Genomic DNA, 16,370 nt, shown 5'->3' on the forward strand with positions numbered 1-16,370 from the left:
AGAAAAAGGAACCTCTGAGGACTCCTGGCTCCCCTGCTCCTGCCTGGGGTGATACACAGGATGGACTTTTAAAAGTTTTTCCACCCTTCTCCACTTCCTGTGTCTCGTCCATCTTGTACTCCTTGGGACTGGGGCACTGGATGATGATAATTGGTTGCCCAGAAACTATGGCATCACTTGTAGCCCACAAACTGGTCAGGTGTGGATACAACAACCCAGCATCGGGTGAGACAGGCCAGCCTGATAAAGGATGCTTCATCAAGACAGGATCTCAGGGCATCTTGTTTCAGAGAGGTCTTTCCTCACCTGGGTGGGAGCTGACAGGACGTCAGTGGCAAACAATTGCTGGGATCAGGCCTTTCAAAGCTTCTCAGAAATATAAGTCTGGTAAAGCAGCTTGGCCTAGTGAATGGAGCATGGACCTGGGAGTCAGGAGGACCTGGGTTTTAACCTGGCTCCGCCACCTGTCTGCCGTGTGACCTTGGGCAAGCCACTTCACTTCTCTGTGCTTCAGTTACTTCATCTATAAAATGGGGTTTAGGACTGTGTACCCCAGGTAGGACATGAACTGTGTCCAACCTATTTGCATTCATACTTACTGAGCACTTACTGTGTGCAGAGCACGGAACTACGTGCTTGAGACAGTACAACAATAAATAGAACCATTCCCTGTCCACAACGAGCTTGCAGACTAGAGCTGGGGAGACAAATTAATGTAAATAAATTACAGATATGTACATAAGTGCTGTGGGACTGTGAGAGGGGAGGTGGAGAACAAAGGGATCAAGTCTGGAGTGATGCAGAGGGGAATGGGAGAAAAGGAAAGGGGGAGCTTAGCCAGGAAGGCCTCCTGGAGGAGATGTTCCTGTAGTAAGGCTTTGTGTGTGGGGGAGAATAATTATTTTGTATCTAGCCCAGTGCTTAGAATAATGCCCTGCATAAAGTGAGCACTTAAATACCATTTAAAATAATAATTTTTTTTAAAAGCTGCCATCTTCCAAAAACCTCAGCCCTGGCCTGGTCTGTTTAAGCCCTGCTCAGATGCTTCTGCTGTTTGCCTGCTCCAGTCTATTCGAGCAGAGGACAACCTCTTATTGTTGTTGATGTTCTTTGTTTTATGCTCTTCCTCTGGTTTGTGAAAGTACAAAGAAACCTCGTCTCCTCTTCCCTGAGACCCTTACTCGGCAATTCCAAAAATCATTCTCAAGAACGGCAGACCAAATGGGAGGGGTGGCAGGAGGAGCTGCTGCGGTTGAGAGCTCAGAGGGATCTTAAGATTGCACCTGTTCAGTCTACCAGCCATCTTGGTGAGCTCAGAGGAGCTGAACGCGGGAGTGGGAATAGCTCAGCACAAACCACCACCTTCACACAAAACCTACTCAGGCACATGTTCTGCTGGAGACAGAAGATATCTCTCCCCTCTTAACCCACTTAACACTGGTCACCGAAAAGGCAAGGGGTCAGAAAAGACACATGACTGTATTTAGAGAAAGTGTGCCTACAGTTCTAAATGCCACTCTCAATAATGCTGTCACACTGGCAGCATCTTCAAATCAGTGGTATTTACTAAGGGCTTGACAGAGTACAATACAACAAAATTAGCATGCAGACACTCCTTATTGTGTTGTAAAGCAGGAAGGGTAGTCCTTTTATATTCCTCTTTCATTAGTGTAAGCTCATTGTGGGCAGGGACCCTCTTGTGTTTCTGGTGCACTTTCCCAACTACTAAGTATAGTGCACTGCGCTCCATAACTGCTCAATAGAAACCATTACTACTGCTACTTTTATCATCTCTTATTCAGGAAAAACAAAAAATATTATGTAACCATCGTTTTCTGGGAAGGAATATCAGACAGTTTAATTCCACTTCTAAATTTTCACCTGAAATTTCTCCTCTCTCCAACTGGCCCATAAGGAACACTCCTTTCCTTTGCCAATTTCTTCAGGACTCCCTCTTTTTCTCTTCTCTTCAAAGCCCTTCCTATTTTCCTCTTCAGAACTGGCCCCCTTCTCCAAAACAGCCCTTTGAGCCCAAAGAACTCTCATACAAACAGGAGACACCTACTTTAGAAGATAACTATAGTTCTCTTTGGCTTCACAGAACTTCTAAGTCAAAAGCTTCTAAATTGGATAGGTTTGGCCTAGATCCAGTCCATTCGTCAGTTCAAAAGTGCATGGTGTTCAAAACACTGTCTTATTTATTTTGCCAACAGCACTATGAAATAGGCTGGGACATGAAGTATCATCCCCATTTTAGAGGCAGACAATGAAGAGTGGTGAGGAGGTCATTTGATTGAGGTTATAAAGACAGTGCAATGTCAGGCTAAATTTCATCTGGTTTCTTTTAATCGCCAATGGTATTGACCCCCCTATCATTTTGATATCACTCCACCCCACGTTCAAAGCACTTATGTACATTTCCTGATAATCAATCAATTGTATTTACTGAGTGCTCACTGTGTGCAGAGCACTGTACTAAGTGCTTGGGAGAGTACAATATAACAGACACATTCCCTGCACACAATGAGTTTACAGTCTACAGGAGGAGGTAAACATTAGTATAAACTATGGATATGTACATAAGTGCTGTGGGGCTGGGAGGGGGAAAAAAATAAAGGGAGCAAGTCAGGGCAATGCAGAAGGGAATGAAAGAAAAGGTGAAGATGGTTTAGTCAGGGAAGGTCTCTTGAAAGAGATGTGCCTTCAATAAGGATCTGCATGAGGGGAAAATAATTCTATCGAATATGAAGAGGAAGGCCCTCTGGGCCAGAGGCAGGATGTAGGCAAGAAGTCTGCGGTGAGACAGAGGAGATCGAGGTAATGTGGGTAGGTTAGCATTAGCGGAGGAAAATGTGTGGACTGGGTTTAGTAAGAAAGAAGCTAGGCGAGGTAGGAGGGGATAAGGTGATTGAGTGTTTTAAAGCTGATGGCAAGAAGTTTCTGTTTAATGCAGAGGTGTATGAGCAACCACTGGAGGATCTTGAGCAGTGGGGATGCATGGCCTGAATGTTTTTGGGAAAAAAAAGATTTGGTCAACAGACCGTATGGACTAGAGTGGGGAAATGCAGGAGGCAGGGAGGGGACCAATGAGGCTGATACAGTAATCAAGGTGGGATAGAATAAATGCTTGGATTTACATGGTAGCAGTTTGGATGGAGAGGAAAGCGTGGATTTAACCAATGTTGTGAAAGTTGAGCCAACGGGATTTTGCATTAACAAAGTCTTGTCTTACGTTGTTGAGTCATCTCCGACGCTTAGCAACCTGGACACATCACTCCCTGAACACCCCATCTCCACCTGCAATCGTTCTGGTAGGAGATCCATAGAGTTTTCTTGGTAAAAATACGGAAGTCATTGCCTCCTTCCATGTAGTAAATTTGAATCCCTGCCCTTGATTTTCTCCCACGTCTCTGCTGCCTAGCAAAGGTAAGGTTTGATTTGTAGCAGACTGCCTTCCACTCTCTAGCCACTGCCCCAGCTAGGAATGGGTAGGTCTCTGCTTGACTCTCCCTCCCATAGTCAAGACTGGTAGAGAACTGACTGGAAACTCTCCAGGTGTGATCCTGAGAAGGACACAAATTCTACTTCTCCTACAAAAATGGTTCTCTACATTTTAGTGTGCTTCAAATCTTTGTTTTTTAATACATCTTGTAAGTGCTTTTGTCCCCTGAACCACGAATGGAATGTTTCACCTTTGTGCTTGTCCTGCCTTCCATCATTTTAAAACATCCTTAAAAAGGGTCTGTCTTGTCTTTTCACAGAACCTCCTCAGCAACTAGCATTACTGCTGCAAACCAGTGACATTTTGTAAATAAACTCAGTTCTCCTATAACGCAGGGGTGACATTCCTGACAAACCCCGTGTTACGGAAAAATCATGTTATTGCACCTTAACCAATGCTTCCCATGCGCACATAACTAATTCTTCCAACACCTCATCCTGTCCTATCCAGATAGGTATCAGCTGGAAGAACATTTCCTAATTTCCTAGCAGTGTTCTATCCAAAACACACACTAAGATGTTGTGTTGTGCTAAAACAGGTTGTATTGTTTCCTGGCTATTTCCAACTTTTCAGTATTTCCAAATTATGGTTATCATTTGCCAGTGTTTGAGGACTTGCAGGGTATTATTCTCCATAGTGCTACCCTCTGTTTTTTCGGGGGGTAGGGGGGCAGCAGTGGAGGGAAATTGGTTTAATTTGGCTTTTTGTAGTTGTTTGTTGGTTGTATTTTTTGAATAAACGAACCTATTTTGCCAAGAAAGGCTCATTCTATCTGTTACTGTCTGGACTGTTTATTAACAAATTGGAAAATACTTTTCCAAAGATGGCAGGTACATTGGCAGTTTTCAAAGGAAAACACCAATGTTCTAGCCAAGAGGATTAATGTTGTCCTCCTGCCAAACAGGTCACAAAGAATGACCTGAGCATCCATGCCATGGCTCGATTTCAGAGTAGCAAACCTAGTTTCGAAATTCCAAGTGAAATATCAGATCAGGAGTCAAGTATGGCACAGACTATTCCAGGCAGCAAGGTACATTCCCATTTACCCCAAATTCTTTCTGCACATGACCCACTTGGACTCAGCAACCCAACGAGCCCTGGATGAAAAGCACCTCCTCTGAACTTTCCCATTTTAGGCAGTAACACTTCCATCCTCCTTTTGTCCCAAAAGTAACTCTGATGTCATCTTTGTCTCCTCACTCTTCCAGTTCTCGCACTTATTGAAACTACTAAATGCTGCTAGTTCTTCCCTCACAGCATTTCCTGGATCAGCCCGTTCAGCTCCAACCAAACGGTTAGCAGCCAAATATTTCCCCGACGTCTATGGATGTGAACTAGCTGAGAACACAACTTATTTGGGTATGTTTCCCATACCATGAGGATTGGCAGAGAGAGGGAGCCGGGTTGGCTTCCTCACTCTAGAGTGGGGTAGGGGTGGGGAATAAGAAAGAAAAAGCCCTCAGTTTCCAAGAGCCCTTGATAGTTCACACTTTTATCACTAAATCCTGTGGGTTCCACCCTTACATCATTAAAATCCACGCTTTCCTCTCCATCCAAACCGCTACTACTTTAGTACAATCACTTATCCTGTCCCACCTTGATTACTCTATCAGCCTCTTTGCTGACCTCCCAACCTCCTGTCTCTCCCTAATCCAGTCCATATTGCACTCTCCTTCCTGGATCGTTTTTCTACAAAAACGTTCAGAACATGTTGCCCCACTCCTCAGGAAACTTCAGGGTTTGCCCATCCACTCCTATATCAAACAAAAACTCACCTTTGGCTTCAAAGCACTCAATCCCCTTGCCTCCTCCTCCCTCACCTCGCTACTCTCTTACTACAACCCAACCCGAACACTTTGCTGCTTTAATGCTAACCATCTCACTGTGCCTCAGTCACATCCTTCTTGCCACTGATCCCTCACTCACATCCTGCCTCTGGCCTGGAAACCCCTCCCTCCTCAAATCTGACAGATAATTACTCTCCCCCCTACCCAAAGTCTTAGTGAAGGCACATCTTCTCCAAGAGGCCTTCCCTGATTAAGCCCTCCTTTTCCTCTTCTCCCACTCCCATCTGCATCACCCTGACTTGCGGCTTTATTCATCCCCTTTCTCAACTCCACAGCACTTATGTGCATATCCATAATATATTTATATTAATGTCTGTCTCCTCCTCTAGACTGTAAGCTCACTGTGGGCAGGGAATGTGTCTGCCTATTATTACATTGTACTCACCCAAGAGCTTAGTATAGTGCTCTGCATACAATAAACGGTCAATAAATATGAATTAGTGAATGGTCCAAAATCTGTTCATATCACAGACTATTGCCTCAGTCTCCCCATTGCATCTCCCTGCGGCTCACACTCCTAGTTGAACAAAGGATCTTCCTAAACCATTCCCCGGCAAGTGTTGCTTCCACTCCTCAAGCAACAAGCAGAAACTCCTTACCAATGGGCTTCAAGGCTCTCTAACAAGCTTTCTCTATTACAAATCAGCTCCTTTCACCCACTACTCCCCAACTCGCACTCTTTGCTCCTCCAAAGCTCACTTAACTGGAATTTGCTCTCGACTCTCTCAACTACCAACTCCTTGCTCCCACCATTCACCTAGCCTAGAATTTCTCTCAACAAAATCCACCAGATCATAGCTCACTCCATCTTCAAAGTCCTCCTAAAATCCCACCTCCCCAAGATAGCCTTCCCTGATGAATTTGCCTCATTGCTACTTAGATCACATGTATGTTTTATTCCTACCCTTGGCACTAATGTGGACCAGATACTAGAATTCTGTACACATCAGTGTCACGGGGAAGACAAATGTAAGCAATGAGCTTGAGGAAGGGCACTCAAGCCATCTACTCACAGCCTTATTTTTTTCTTTACCCAGCCAAAATTTTCAAATGATTGGGGTCAGCATTTCAGAGGATTCTGCCACTCCTCAACTTCAGAGGTTCCCTAAAAATAAATGAATGAGCCAATCAGGCTAGGAGGACAACAACATTGCTCACTGACCTCTCCTCAAGAGCTAGAGAACAACTCCCTCCAGTTTAGATATCACACCTCGTCAATGGAGGTGGTTATCAATGAATCAATCTAAGGAATTTATTGAGAGTATACTGTGTGCAGAGCACTGTATTAAGTGCTTGGGAGTTGGTAGACATATCCCCTGCCCACAAGGAGCTTACAGAGTAGAGGGGAGATACTATGTTACGTCTATTTACTCTGCCACAACATGCGGTATAAATAAATTTTCGGTCAAGCCCTGAAAACATGGCACCCAGATTCTTCTTTATGGAGACAGGGATGATGTCAACTAGCCAGGACTTTTATCCTCTGGAGCACTAGTGAGTTTAAATGTATATCTCATTAACCAACTGGCCCTCCATTATGAGGAGGAAATTTGGGAACTTGGAGATGACAATGACATATACCCTGCTTCCTTCAGAAGATACACAACTTCAGTTACTGGCAATTTTGAGAATGACTTCGGTCTCACTCACTAGTTTAGATCCATTTTTAAATTAAATTAATCTTTGCTCTCAGAGGAATCTGTCCTAGCAAAAATGATCCAAAATAGGATGTAATCAACATGAAAGGGGAAAAAAAAACATGAAGAGGGAAATGACCATTTGAGAGCTCAGTTGTCCTGAGGAAGCTGAATACGCATGGTCACCACTCAGGTAAATGGCAACTGGGTACACATAATAATCATAATGGTGATATTTGTTAAACACTATGTGCCAAGAACTGTACTAAGCACTGGGGTAGATACAAGATAATCAGGTCAGACGAGTCCCCATCCCACACAGGGCTCATAGATTAAGTAGGAACGAGAACAGGTATTTAATCTCTATTTCATAGATGAGAAAACTGAGATCCAAAGAAGCGAAGTGATTTGCCCAAGGTCACAGAGCAGGTAAGTAGCAGAGCCAGAATTAAAGCCACTTCCTCTCCTCAAACCCCTGCAATCTGGCTCCCATCCCATCCATTCCTTGAAAAAAGCCCTCTCTAAGGTCACCAATGACCTGCTTGTCAAATCCAATGACCACTATCCCATCCTAATCCTCCTTGACAGGAGGAGGCAGCATAGCCTAGTGGAAAGAGCACAGGATTGGGCGTCGGAGGATCTAGATCCTGGCTCTACCACTTATATGCTATAAATGGGCAAATCACTTAACTTCTCTGTGTCTCAATTTTCTCAACTGTACAATGGGGGTTCAATAGCTGATCTCCCTCCCACTTAGACTGTGAGCCCCATGTGAGACGGGGACTATGTCCGACCTGATTAACTTGTAGATACCCCAGGACTTAGAACAGCGTTTGACACATAGTAAGCACTTAATACTGTAATCATCACCATCATCAACCTCTCAGCTGCCTTTGACTCTGAGGAGCATCTCTTTCTACTGGTAACATCAGCTAACCTTGGTTTTGCTGACAGAGATCTCTCCTGGTTCTCCCCGTACCTCTCTGGCTGCTCATCTCAGTCTCTTTTCACAAGTTTTCCTCTGCCTCCCAATCTAACTGTGGGGGTGCCTCAAGGCCCAGTTTGGGGTCACTTTCTATTCTCCACCTACACCCATTCCTTTGGAGAACTCATCCACTCTCCCAGTTTCAATACAATGTCTACGCAAATGATTCCCAAATCTACCTCTCCAGCCCCCATCTCTCTTCTCTACAGTCTCTGGTTACCTCCAGCCTTGAGGACATTCTACTTGGATGTCCCACCGATACCTCAAACTAAACATGCCCAAATAGAACTCCTCTTTCCACCCAAACCCTGTCCTTCCCCTGACTTTTCTGTCACTGTAGACAGCACCACCATCCTCCCTGGATCACAAGCCCATAACCTTGGCATTATCCTTGACTCATATCTCTCATTCAAACCACACCTTAAATCTGTCATGAGATCCTGTCAGTTTTACCTTCACAACATCTCTAGAATCCACCCTTTTCTCTATACAAACTGCTTCCACACTGATCTAAGTGCTCATCATTTCCTGCCTTGACTTCTGCATCAGACTTCTCGCTGACCTCCCACCATCCTATCTCCTCCTTCTCCAGTCCATACTTCACACTGCTGCCTGGATCACTTTTCTGAAAAACCGTTCAGTCCATATCTCCCCACTCCTCAAGGACCTCCAGTGGTTGCCCATCCACCTCTGCATCAAACGGAAACTCCTATCGACTTTAAACACTCAATCAGCTCGCTCTCTCCTTCCTCATGTCGCCGATCTCTGATTCCAATCCAACATGCACACCCAACTGACTGTAACACCAACCGACTCTTTGCACCTCAATCTCATCTAGCCCACCCCCAACCTCTTGCCCAAGTTCGCTCCACCTTCGAAACCCTCTTAAAATTACAACTCCTCCAAGAAGCCTTCCCTGATTAGATCCTTTAGTTCCCCTATTTGCCCTCCTCTCTGCATTAACTATGCACTGGGCTAGGTACCCCTCAAGCACTTTACTTACGGAACTCTTCTTATACCCTACAATTTCCCCTGTCCCAATCTACTTTGACTCCTGTAGACTCTAAGCTCCTTGAGGGCAGGGATCGCGACTACCAACTCTGTTGTTCTATACTCTATACTTAAGCGCTTAGTACAGTGCTCTGCATATAGTAAGCGCTCAATAAATACTATTGAATGAATGAATGAATACTCTCCCAAGTGCTTAAAACAGTAAGTGCTACTGAAGTAAGTGTAATTAGTACACAGTACAGTAAGTGTTCAATAAATAATAGATGATTGATTAGAATCCAGGTCTTCTGACTCCCAGGCTTGTGTTTTTTCCACTAGGTCAAGCTGTTTCTCTACATTGCATTAAAAAAGACTTGATTATGTAAGAAAAGCAAGTTGCACCTGCATGAGAAAGCAGATCTGAGGTCTCTGGTCCAGCTGCCTCCCCATTTATTATTTGTTTTATAATTTTCCTATTTCCCTCTTAGGTTATTCAGGAAAACTTGGCCATACAAAGTGTGGTGTCTTTACTGTGAGGTCTCACTTCCCTTTCTGCCTTCTCTACCCAGCTGATGCTCAAGGACACAGCTGCTTTGACCCAGGTTTGACAATGAGTCAGGTGCCCAGCTGAAGAGACTCACACTTGGCATCACCTCAAAACTCACTCAGTCCTGCATTCTAAAGCTGACACATTCTATTACAAGTTCTTTACGAATAAAATTCAACTGAAGTGGAAAGGCAAGTGTAATTACAACACTTCACTAGGAGAACTGTGTAAATCTTTGTCCTTCATTTCAATTGTGGCCTGGGGCCTCCCTAGGTTCAGTAAGAGAACTTTTCATAACTTGACAATGGACTCTGCCACCCTGCCCTGGCAGTGGTGGGATGAAATGTTTAGCCCAGTGTTCCTCACACCAGGAGGAACAAAGGGGTCCAGCCAGGTCAGGAACCAGAGCTCAATAACTGGCAGCAGCAGAAAACTCTAAGCTTTATCAACAGGCTGAACTGACCCGGCCTGGCCCATCTTCGAGGACCTCCTCCTCGTTCCCTGTCAACAGCAGCAGCTTCAAACCAAAGGACAACTCTATCCCTGGATCACCTGCTGCAAGGGCAAGTGGACATAACACTCTTCTGGACTCTACCAAGCTCCCAAATTCAGGGTTCTCAGTAGGCGCTCAATAAATATGGTAGGCTGTTCTTTGGTTGGAAGGTAGATTTGGAGTTGGAGAACTCTTTTGCAGATGAGTAGTGTGGAGATGGGAAGAGAAAACCATGGGATGAGAGCATTTGCGACTCTGTTATATAGACTATGGACTTCCTTCAGCAGAGATGTATGTCTGTCGATTAGGAGGAGTAAAAGTGAACAAAACAGGACATCGTCATGATACTTCCATGAAATTCCACTCTCACCAAGAAAAATGTCTGAGAGTTACAACAAAACACAAGCTAGAGGGAAATGAAGAACTAGCTACGCCTGGGTGTTTCTCAGACCTGAAAGCAAGACAAATCTGTTTAATAGATGACTGGGTGAATGGGAAAAAGGCAGCTAGGATCCCATCATCTGGGTAGGAGATGGAACTCAAGTATTAACGTCTCATTCCTCTCTGGCTCAGTGATCTGTAATTCATTCCTTCATCAAGACCCAAATGGAGCTCTCCACTCCACCCCACCCACAGCTCCAAAAAGGGGTGGGAGGAGCTAACCCCTTCCAACAACTCTCCACACTCATGAATGAGGCAGATCAGAAAGATACAGAGTGCAAGCCCCAAGAAAGAGGAGTAGAAAGAGGAGGAGCAGAGAGAGGTGGTTTCCACAGCTTCCAAGGAGCTTTTGTGGTGCTCTCAGAAGCAGTGTCGGAAAAGTGAATTCGCATTTCCTGTCACTGTTTCTGAGAGCACCACAGGAGACTGGTGTCTCAGTCACCAAGAAAGCAGCATCTCACATTCCATGAACCCTAAAGGAGGGAGGCTTCTCTGGCCAGATAACAAATCTCCTTAAATGTAACCCCTAAGTTTTCTCCAACTGCAGTTTTGAGGGCTTTTTAACCCCAGCCTTCTGAGCAGATCCTCAACATCAAAGGGAAAATTGCTTATTAGAGCAATATTATTCAGGGGAATAACAATGGTCCATGGAGATACTAGCCTCAACTGGTATATTGCAGTATTTAGGTGCTGTCACTCTCTCCATGATCTGAAGTTAAGAGCCAGGTGAGTAGAGAGTCTACCAACCCTATCCTATTGCATTTTCCCATACCCCTTAGTAGAATGCCAGCTCAATAATTACCACTGATGGATTGATAGCAAGGACAACTGAAATACGCAGATCTTACCACATCTTTATTTTAGGTAGCAGTTCAGCTGTCCCCTTTAGTCAAAACCTTAAAAGAGCCTGGAATTTCTTCTCTTGTTCCTTCTCTTGGCTCACCTCTTGTAGTTGCAAGAATTAAAATGGACAAAGGGTCTGGGGAATCTGTCATTGAATAACTAAATTCTTACACCTGGGTACTTCGGCATCCAAGTGTTTTAGCTATTTTCACTTAATTCTTTAGTTACACCATCATGCACACTGTGAAAAAACATCTGGGAAGTTAACAAAAATTAAGTTGCCTGAATGGAAACAAGACAATTCAGCACGCCTTCCTTTTTTTGACTCCTCTCCCTGCTTTCTTGCATTTTTATTAATCCCAGGACATTTATTACGAGAGTCAGAAAATATCCCAAGTACTCTACAATAGGTGAAAGTGCACTACGTAGGTTCCCATCCCAAAGAGCTCACACACAAAGAAAATACACTGGAAGCGGATGTTGAGGAATAAATACTAGGGATAAAAGTGGGATGTGCTTAGGGGTAGACTGCTTCTTTTAGAGGCAAGAGGTGAAGACTAATGCAAATATCCTCTAAGGCATTATTTTCAACTCCTTAAAAGACCTGCAGGTGGTTGTCTCAGAAGCAAACAAAGGTGGGAGGCCTTCTGAGTAATGTGATCTCGGACAATCCGTGACTGTACGCCATATGGTGTAAGAAGAAATTTTGTAAACTCAGACAAAACTGGTCTATTTCCACCTCTCATCCCTCCTCAAACCCAAGACTAATTTACTACCTTCCTACTATTCACCTGCCAATCAAAGCTGTCCTACCTCCAAGTGTAGACCCCGGGGCCCAATATTCTCAGTTCTTCCATGACATGTTTCCACTACATGTTTTGGACAGAATACGGTTTGGGAATGAAGGAACATTCTTCCCCCAAGTGCATCTATATGGATAGAATACAATGTGGTTTTGGAAAAAGGCTGTGAATGTGGGTGGGGTGGGGGGAGGTGGCTGGAAAAATACACCACCAAATTACATATGATAGCACTAGAGTTTTTCTTAACACTAGGTGTGTCAAGATTGTAACTACCACCCTTTCTTCTATATTATAGAATTGAGTGTGCTTGCCACCCTCATTCATTCATATTTATTGAGCACTTACTGTGGCAGAGCACTGTACTAAGTGCTTAGGAGAGTGCAATTCAATAGACACATTCCCTGCCCACAAGGAGCTTACTCCAGTATGGCAATCCCTACCTAAATGGATACTGTAAGATCTCCCCAAGGGGGCCCCTACCACATATCTAAATGGATACTGTAAAATTTCCCAAAAGTGGCTCCCAGCCCCACCAACTCGCTGTATTCACCCCTTAGCCTCAGTTGCCTAGGATGCCCGGGCATCCCGGCTCCATCACTTGTCTTCTGTGTGACCTTGGGCAAGCCACTTCACTTCCCTGTGCCTCAGTCAGCCCATCCGCCAAGTGGGAGCTATGAGCCCATCACTGGGCAGGGATTGTCTCTTTGGGATGCCGAACTGTACATTCCAAGCGCTTAGTACAGTGCTCTGCACATAGCGCTCAATAAATACGATTGAATGCATGAATGCTCGGCACATAGTCAGCACTCAATAAATACGATTGAATGCATGAATGCTCGGCATATAGTCAGCGCTCAATAAATACGATTGAATGCATGAATGCTCTGCACATAGCGCTCAATACTACTGAATGAATGAATGCTCTGCACATGGCGCTCAATACTACTGAATGAATGAATGTTCTGCACATAGCGCTCAATACTACTGAATGAATGAATGTTCTGCACATAGCGCTCAATACTACTGAATGCATGAATGCTCTGCACATAGCGCTCAATTAATACGACTGAATGAAGGCTCTGCACATAGTGCTCAGTAAATAGGACTGAATGCATGAATGCTCTGCACATAGCGCTCAGTAAATACGACTGAATGCCTGAATGCTCTGCACATAGCACTCAATACTACTGAATGCCTGAATGCTCTGCACATAGCGCTCAGTAAATACGACTGATTGCCTGAATGCTCTGCCCATAGCACTCAATACTACTGAATGCATGAATGCTCTGCACATAGCGCTCAATTAATAGGACTGAATGAAGGCTCTGCACATAGCGCTCAGTAAATACGACTGAATGCCTGAATGCTCTGCACATAGCGCTCAGGAAATACGACTGATTGCCTGAATGCTCTGCCCATAGCACTCAATACTACTGAATGCATGAATGCTCTGCACATAGCGCTCAATTAATACGACTGAATGAAGGCTCTGCACATAGCGCTCAGTAAATACGACTGAATGCATGAATGCTCTGCACATAGCGCTCAGGAAATACGACTGATTGCATGAATGCTCTGCCCATAGCACTCAATACTACTGAATGCATGAATGCTCTGCACATAGCGCTCAATTAATACGACTGAATGAAGGCTCTGCACATAGCGCTCAGTAAATACGACTGAATGCCTGAATGCTCTGCCCATAGCACTCAATACTACTAAATGCCTGAATGCTCTGCACATAGCGCTCAGGAAATACGACTGATTGCCTGAATGCTCTGCCCATAGCACTCAATACTACTGAATGCATGAATGCTCTGCACATAGCGCTCAGGAAATACGACTGATTGCCTGAATGCTCTGCCCATAGCACTCAATACTACTGAATGCATGAATGCTCTGCACATAGCGCTCAATTAATACGACTGAATGAAGGCTCTGCACATAGCGCTCAGTAAATACGACTGAATGCCTGAATGCTCTGCCCATAGCACTCAATACTACTAAATGCATGAATGCTCTGCACATAGCGCTCAGTAAATACGACTGATTGCCTGAATGCTCTGCCCATAGCACTCAATACTACTGAATGCATGAATGCTCTGCACATAGCGCTCAATTAATACGACTGAATGAAGGCTCTGCACATAGCGCTCAGTAAATAGGACTGAATGCATGAATGCTCTGCACATAGCGCTCAGGAAATACGACTGATTGCCTGAATGCTCTGCCCATAGCACTCAATACTACTGAATGCATGAATGCGCTGCACATAGCGCTCAATACCGCTGACTGCATGAAGGCTCTGCACATAGCGCTCAATGAATACGACTGAATGAAGGCTTCTGCACCCAGCCAGGCTCAATCGGTCCGAATGACTTAGGGTTACGAGGCTGATTTGGCCGCCCCCTCCCCTCCCTCGACCTCCGCCTGTCATTCCTCCCGTCCTAGCGGTGGGGGCCGACGGCTGGTAGTGTAGTAGACGCCGCGGGGGGGGGGGGAGGCGATGGCCGCCCCCCCCAGGACCTACCATTGGCGATGAGCTTGGCGGAGAGCTGCTTGATGAGGTCGGGGATCCGCTCCCACTGGCAGTCGGAGCGGCAGCGCTCGATCTCGCCCTCCAGCCGGGAGCCCGCCTTCTTGGTCGCCATCGTCGCCGCTCCGACCCCGAGCCCAGGCCCGGCCTCGCCCGGCTCCGGCTCCGGATTCCGGGCTCCGGGTTTTCCCCGCGCTCCCGGCTCCGGCTCCGCGCTCCGCGCTCCGGGCTCGGCGGCCTAGCGGGGGCGGGCGGAGCGAGCCCGGCCCGCCGACAGCGACCCCTGCCGGCCGGGAGAGAGAGGGCGGGGCTACCGCCGGAGGCCTAGGGCCCCGAAAGACGGCGCGGGAGGCACAGGTCGTGGGTTCGAGTGCCGCCTCTGCCCCTGGGCAGCTGGGTGACCGTGGCCAAGTCACTTCACTTCTCTGGGACTCAGGCGCAGCGTGGCTCAGGGGCCAAGTCACTTCACTTCTCTAGGCCTCAGGCGCAGCGTGGCTCAGGGGCCAAGTCGCTTCTTCACTTTTCTGGGCCTCAGGCGCAGTGTGGCTCAGTGGAAAAGAGCCCGGGCTTGGGAGTCAGAGATCGTGGGTTCGAGTCCCGGCTCTGCCCCTTGGCAGCTGGGTGACCGTGGCCAAGTCACTTCACTTCTCTGGGACTCAGGCGCAGCGTGGCTCAGTGGCCAAGTCACTTCACTTCTCTAGGCCTCAGGCGCAGCGTGGCTCAGTGGAAAAGAGCCTGGGCTTGGAAGACAGAGGTCATGGGTTCGAGTCCCGGCTCTGCCCCTTGGCAGCTGGGTGACTGTGGCCAAGTCACTTCACTTCTCTGGACCTCAGGTGCAGCGTGGCTCAGGGGCCAAGTTACTTCACTTCTCTAGGCCTCAGGTGCAGCGTGGCTCAGGGGCCAAGTCACTTCACTTCTCTAGGCCTCAGGCGCAGCGTGGCTCAGGGGCCAAATCACTTCACTTCTCTAGGCCTCAGGCGCAGCATGGCTCAGTGGAAAAGAGCCCGGGCTTGGGAGTCAGAGATCGTGGGTTCGAGTCCCGACTCTGCCCCTTGGCAGCTGGGTGACCGTGGCCAAGTCACTTCACTTCTCTGGGACTCAGGCGCAGCGTGGCTCAGGGGCCAAGTCACTTCACTTCTCTAGGCCTCAGGCGCAGCGTGGCTCAGGGGCCAAGTCACTTCTTCACTTTTCTGGGCCTCAGGCGCAGTGTGGCTCAGTGGAAAAGAGCCCGGGCTTGGGAGTCAGAGATCGTGGGTTCGAGTCCCGGCTCTGCCCCTTGGCAGCTGGGTGACCGTGGCCAAGTCACTTCACTTCTCTGGGACTCAGGCGTAGCGTGGCTCAGTGGCCAAGTCACTTCACTTCTCTAGGCCTCAAGCGCAGCGTGGCTCAGTGGAAAAGAGCCTGGGCTTGGAAGACAGAGGTCATGGGTTCGAGTCCCGGCTCTGCCCCTTGGCAGCTGGGTGACTGTGGCCAAGTCACTTCACTTCTCTGGGCCTCAGGCGCAGCGTGGCTCAGGGGCCAAGTCACTTCACTTCTCTAGGCCTCAGGCGCAGCGTGGCTCAGGGGCCAAGTCACTTCACTTCTCTAGGCCTCAGGCGCAACGTGGCTCAGTGGAAAAGAGCCCGGGCCTGGGAGTCAGAGATCATGGGTTCGAGTCCCGGCTCTGCCCCTTGGCAGCTGGGTGACCGTGGCCAAGTCACTTCACTTCTCTGGGACTCAGGCGTAGCATGGCTCAGTGGCCAAGTC

General features: G+C 47.0%; 1 protein-coding gene across 2 annotated transcripts in view; it reads right to left on the minus strand.

The window, feature by feature from the left end:
• Nucleotides 1–14,820, minus strand: part of TTC7B (tetratricopeptide repeat domain 7B) — a 258,122-nt gene extending 243,302 nt beyond the window's left edge. Inside the window, exon 1 of one of the 2 annotated variants that reach the window (XM_029067900.2) lies at nt 14,619–14,820. In XM_029067900.2, coding sequence (XP_028923733.1) covers nt 14,619–14,739 — 121 coding nt within the window. In that variant the 5' untranslated portion in view covers nt 14,740–14,820. The remainder of the gene's footprint in view (nt 1–14,618) is intronic. The other variant, XM_001506377.4, reaches the window with a different exon arrangement.
• Between the last annotated feature and the right edge of the window lie 1,550 nt (nt 14,821–16,370).

The sequence above is a fragment of the Ornithorhynchus anatinus genome, chromosome 1 (assembly GCF_004115215.2).
Source record: "Ornithorhynchus anatinus isolate Pmale09 chromosome 1, mOrnAna1.pri.v4, whole genome shotgun sequence".
Classification (NCBI taxonomy): Eukaryota; Metazoa; Chordata; class Mammalia; order Monotremata; family Ornithorhynchidae; genus Ornithorhynchus; species Ornithorhynchus anatinus.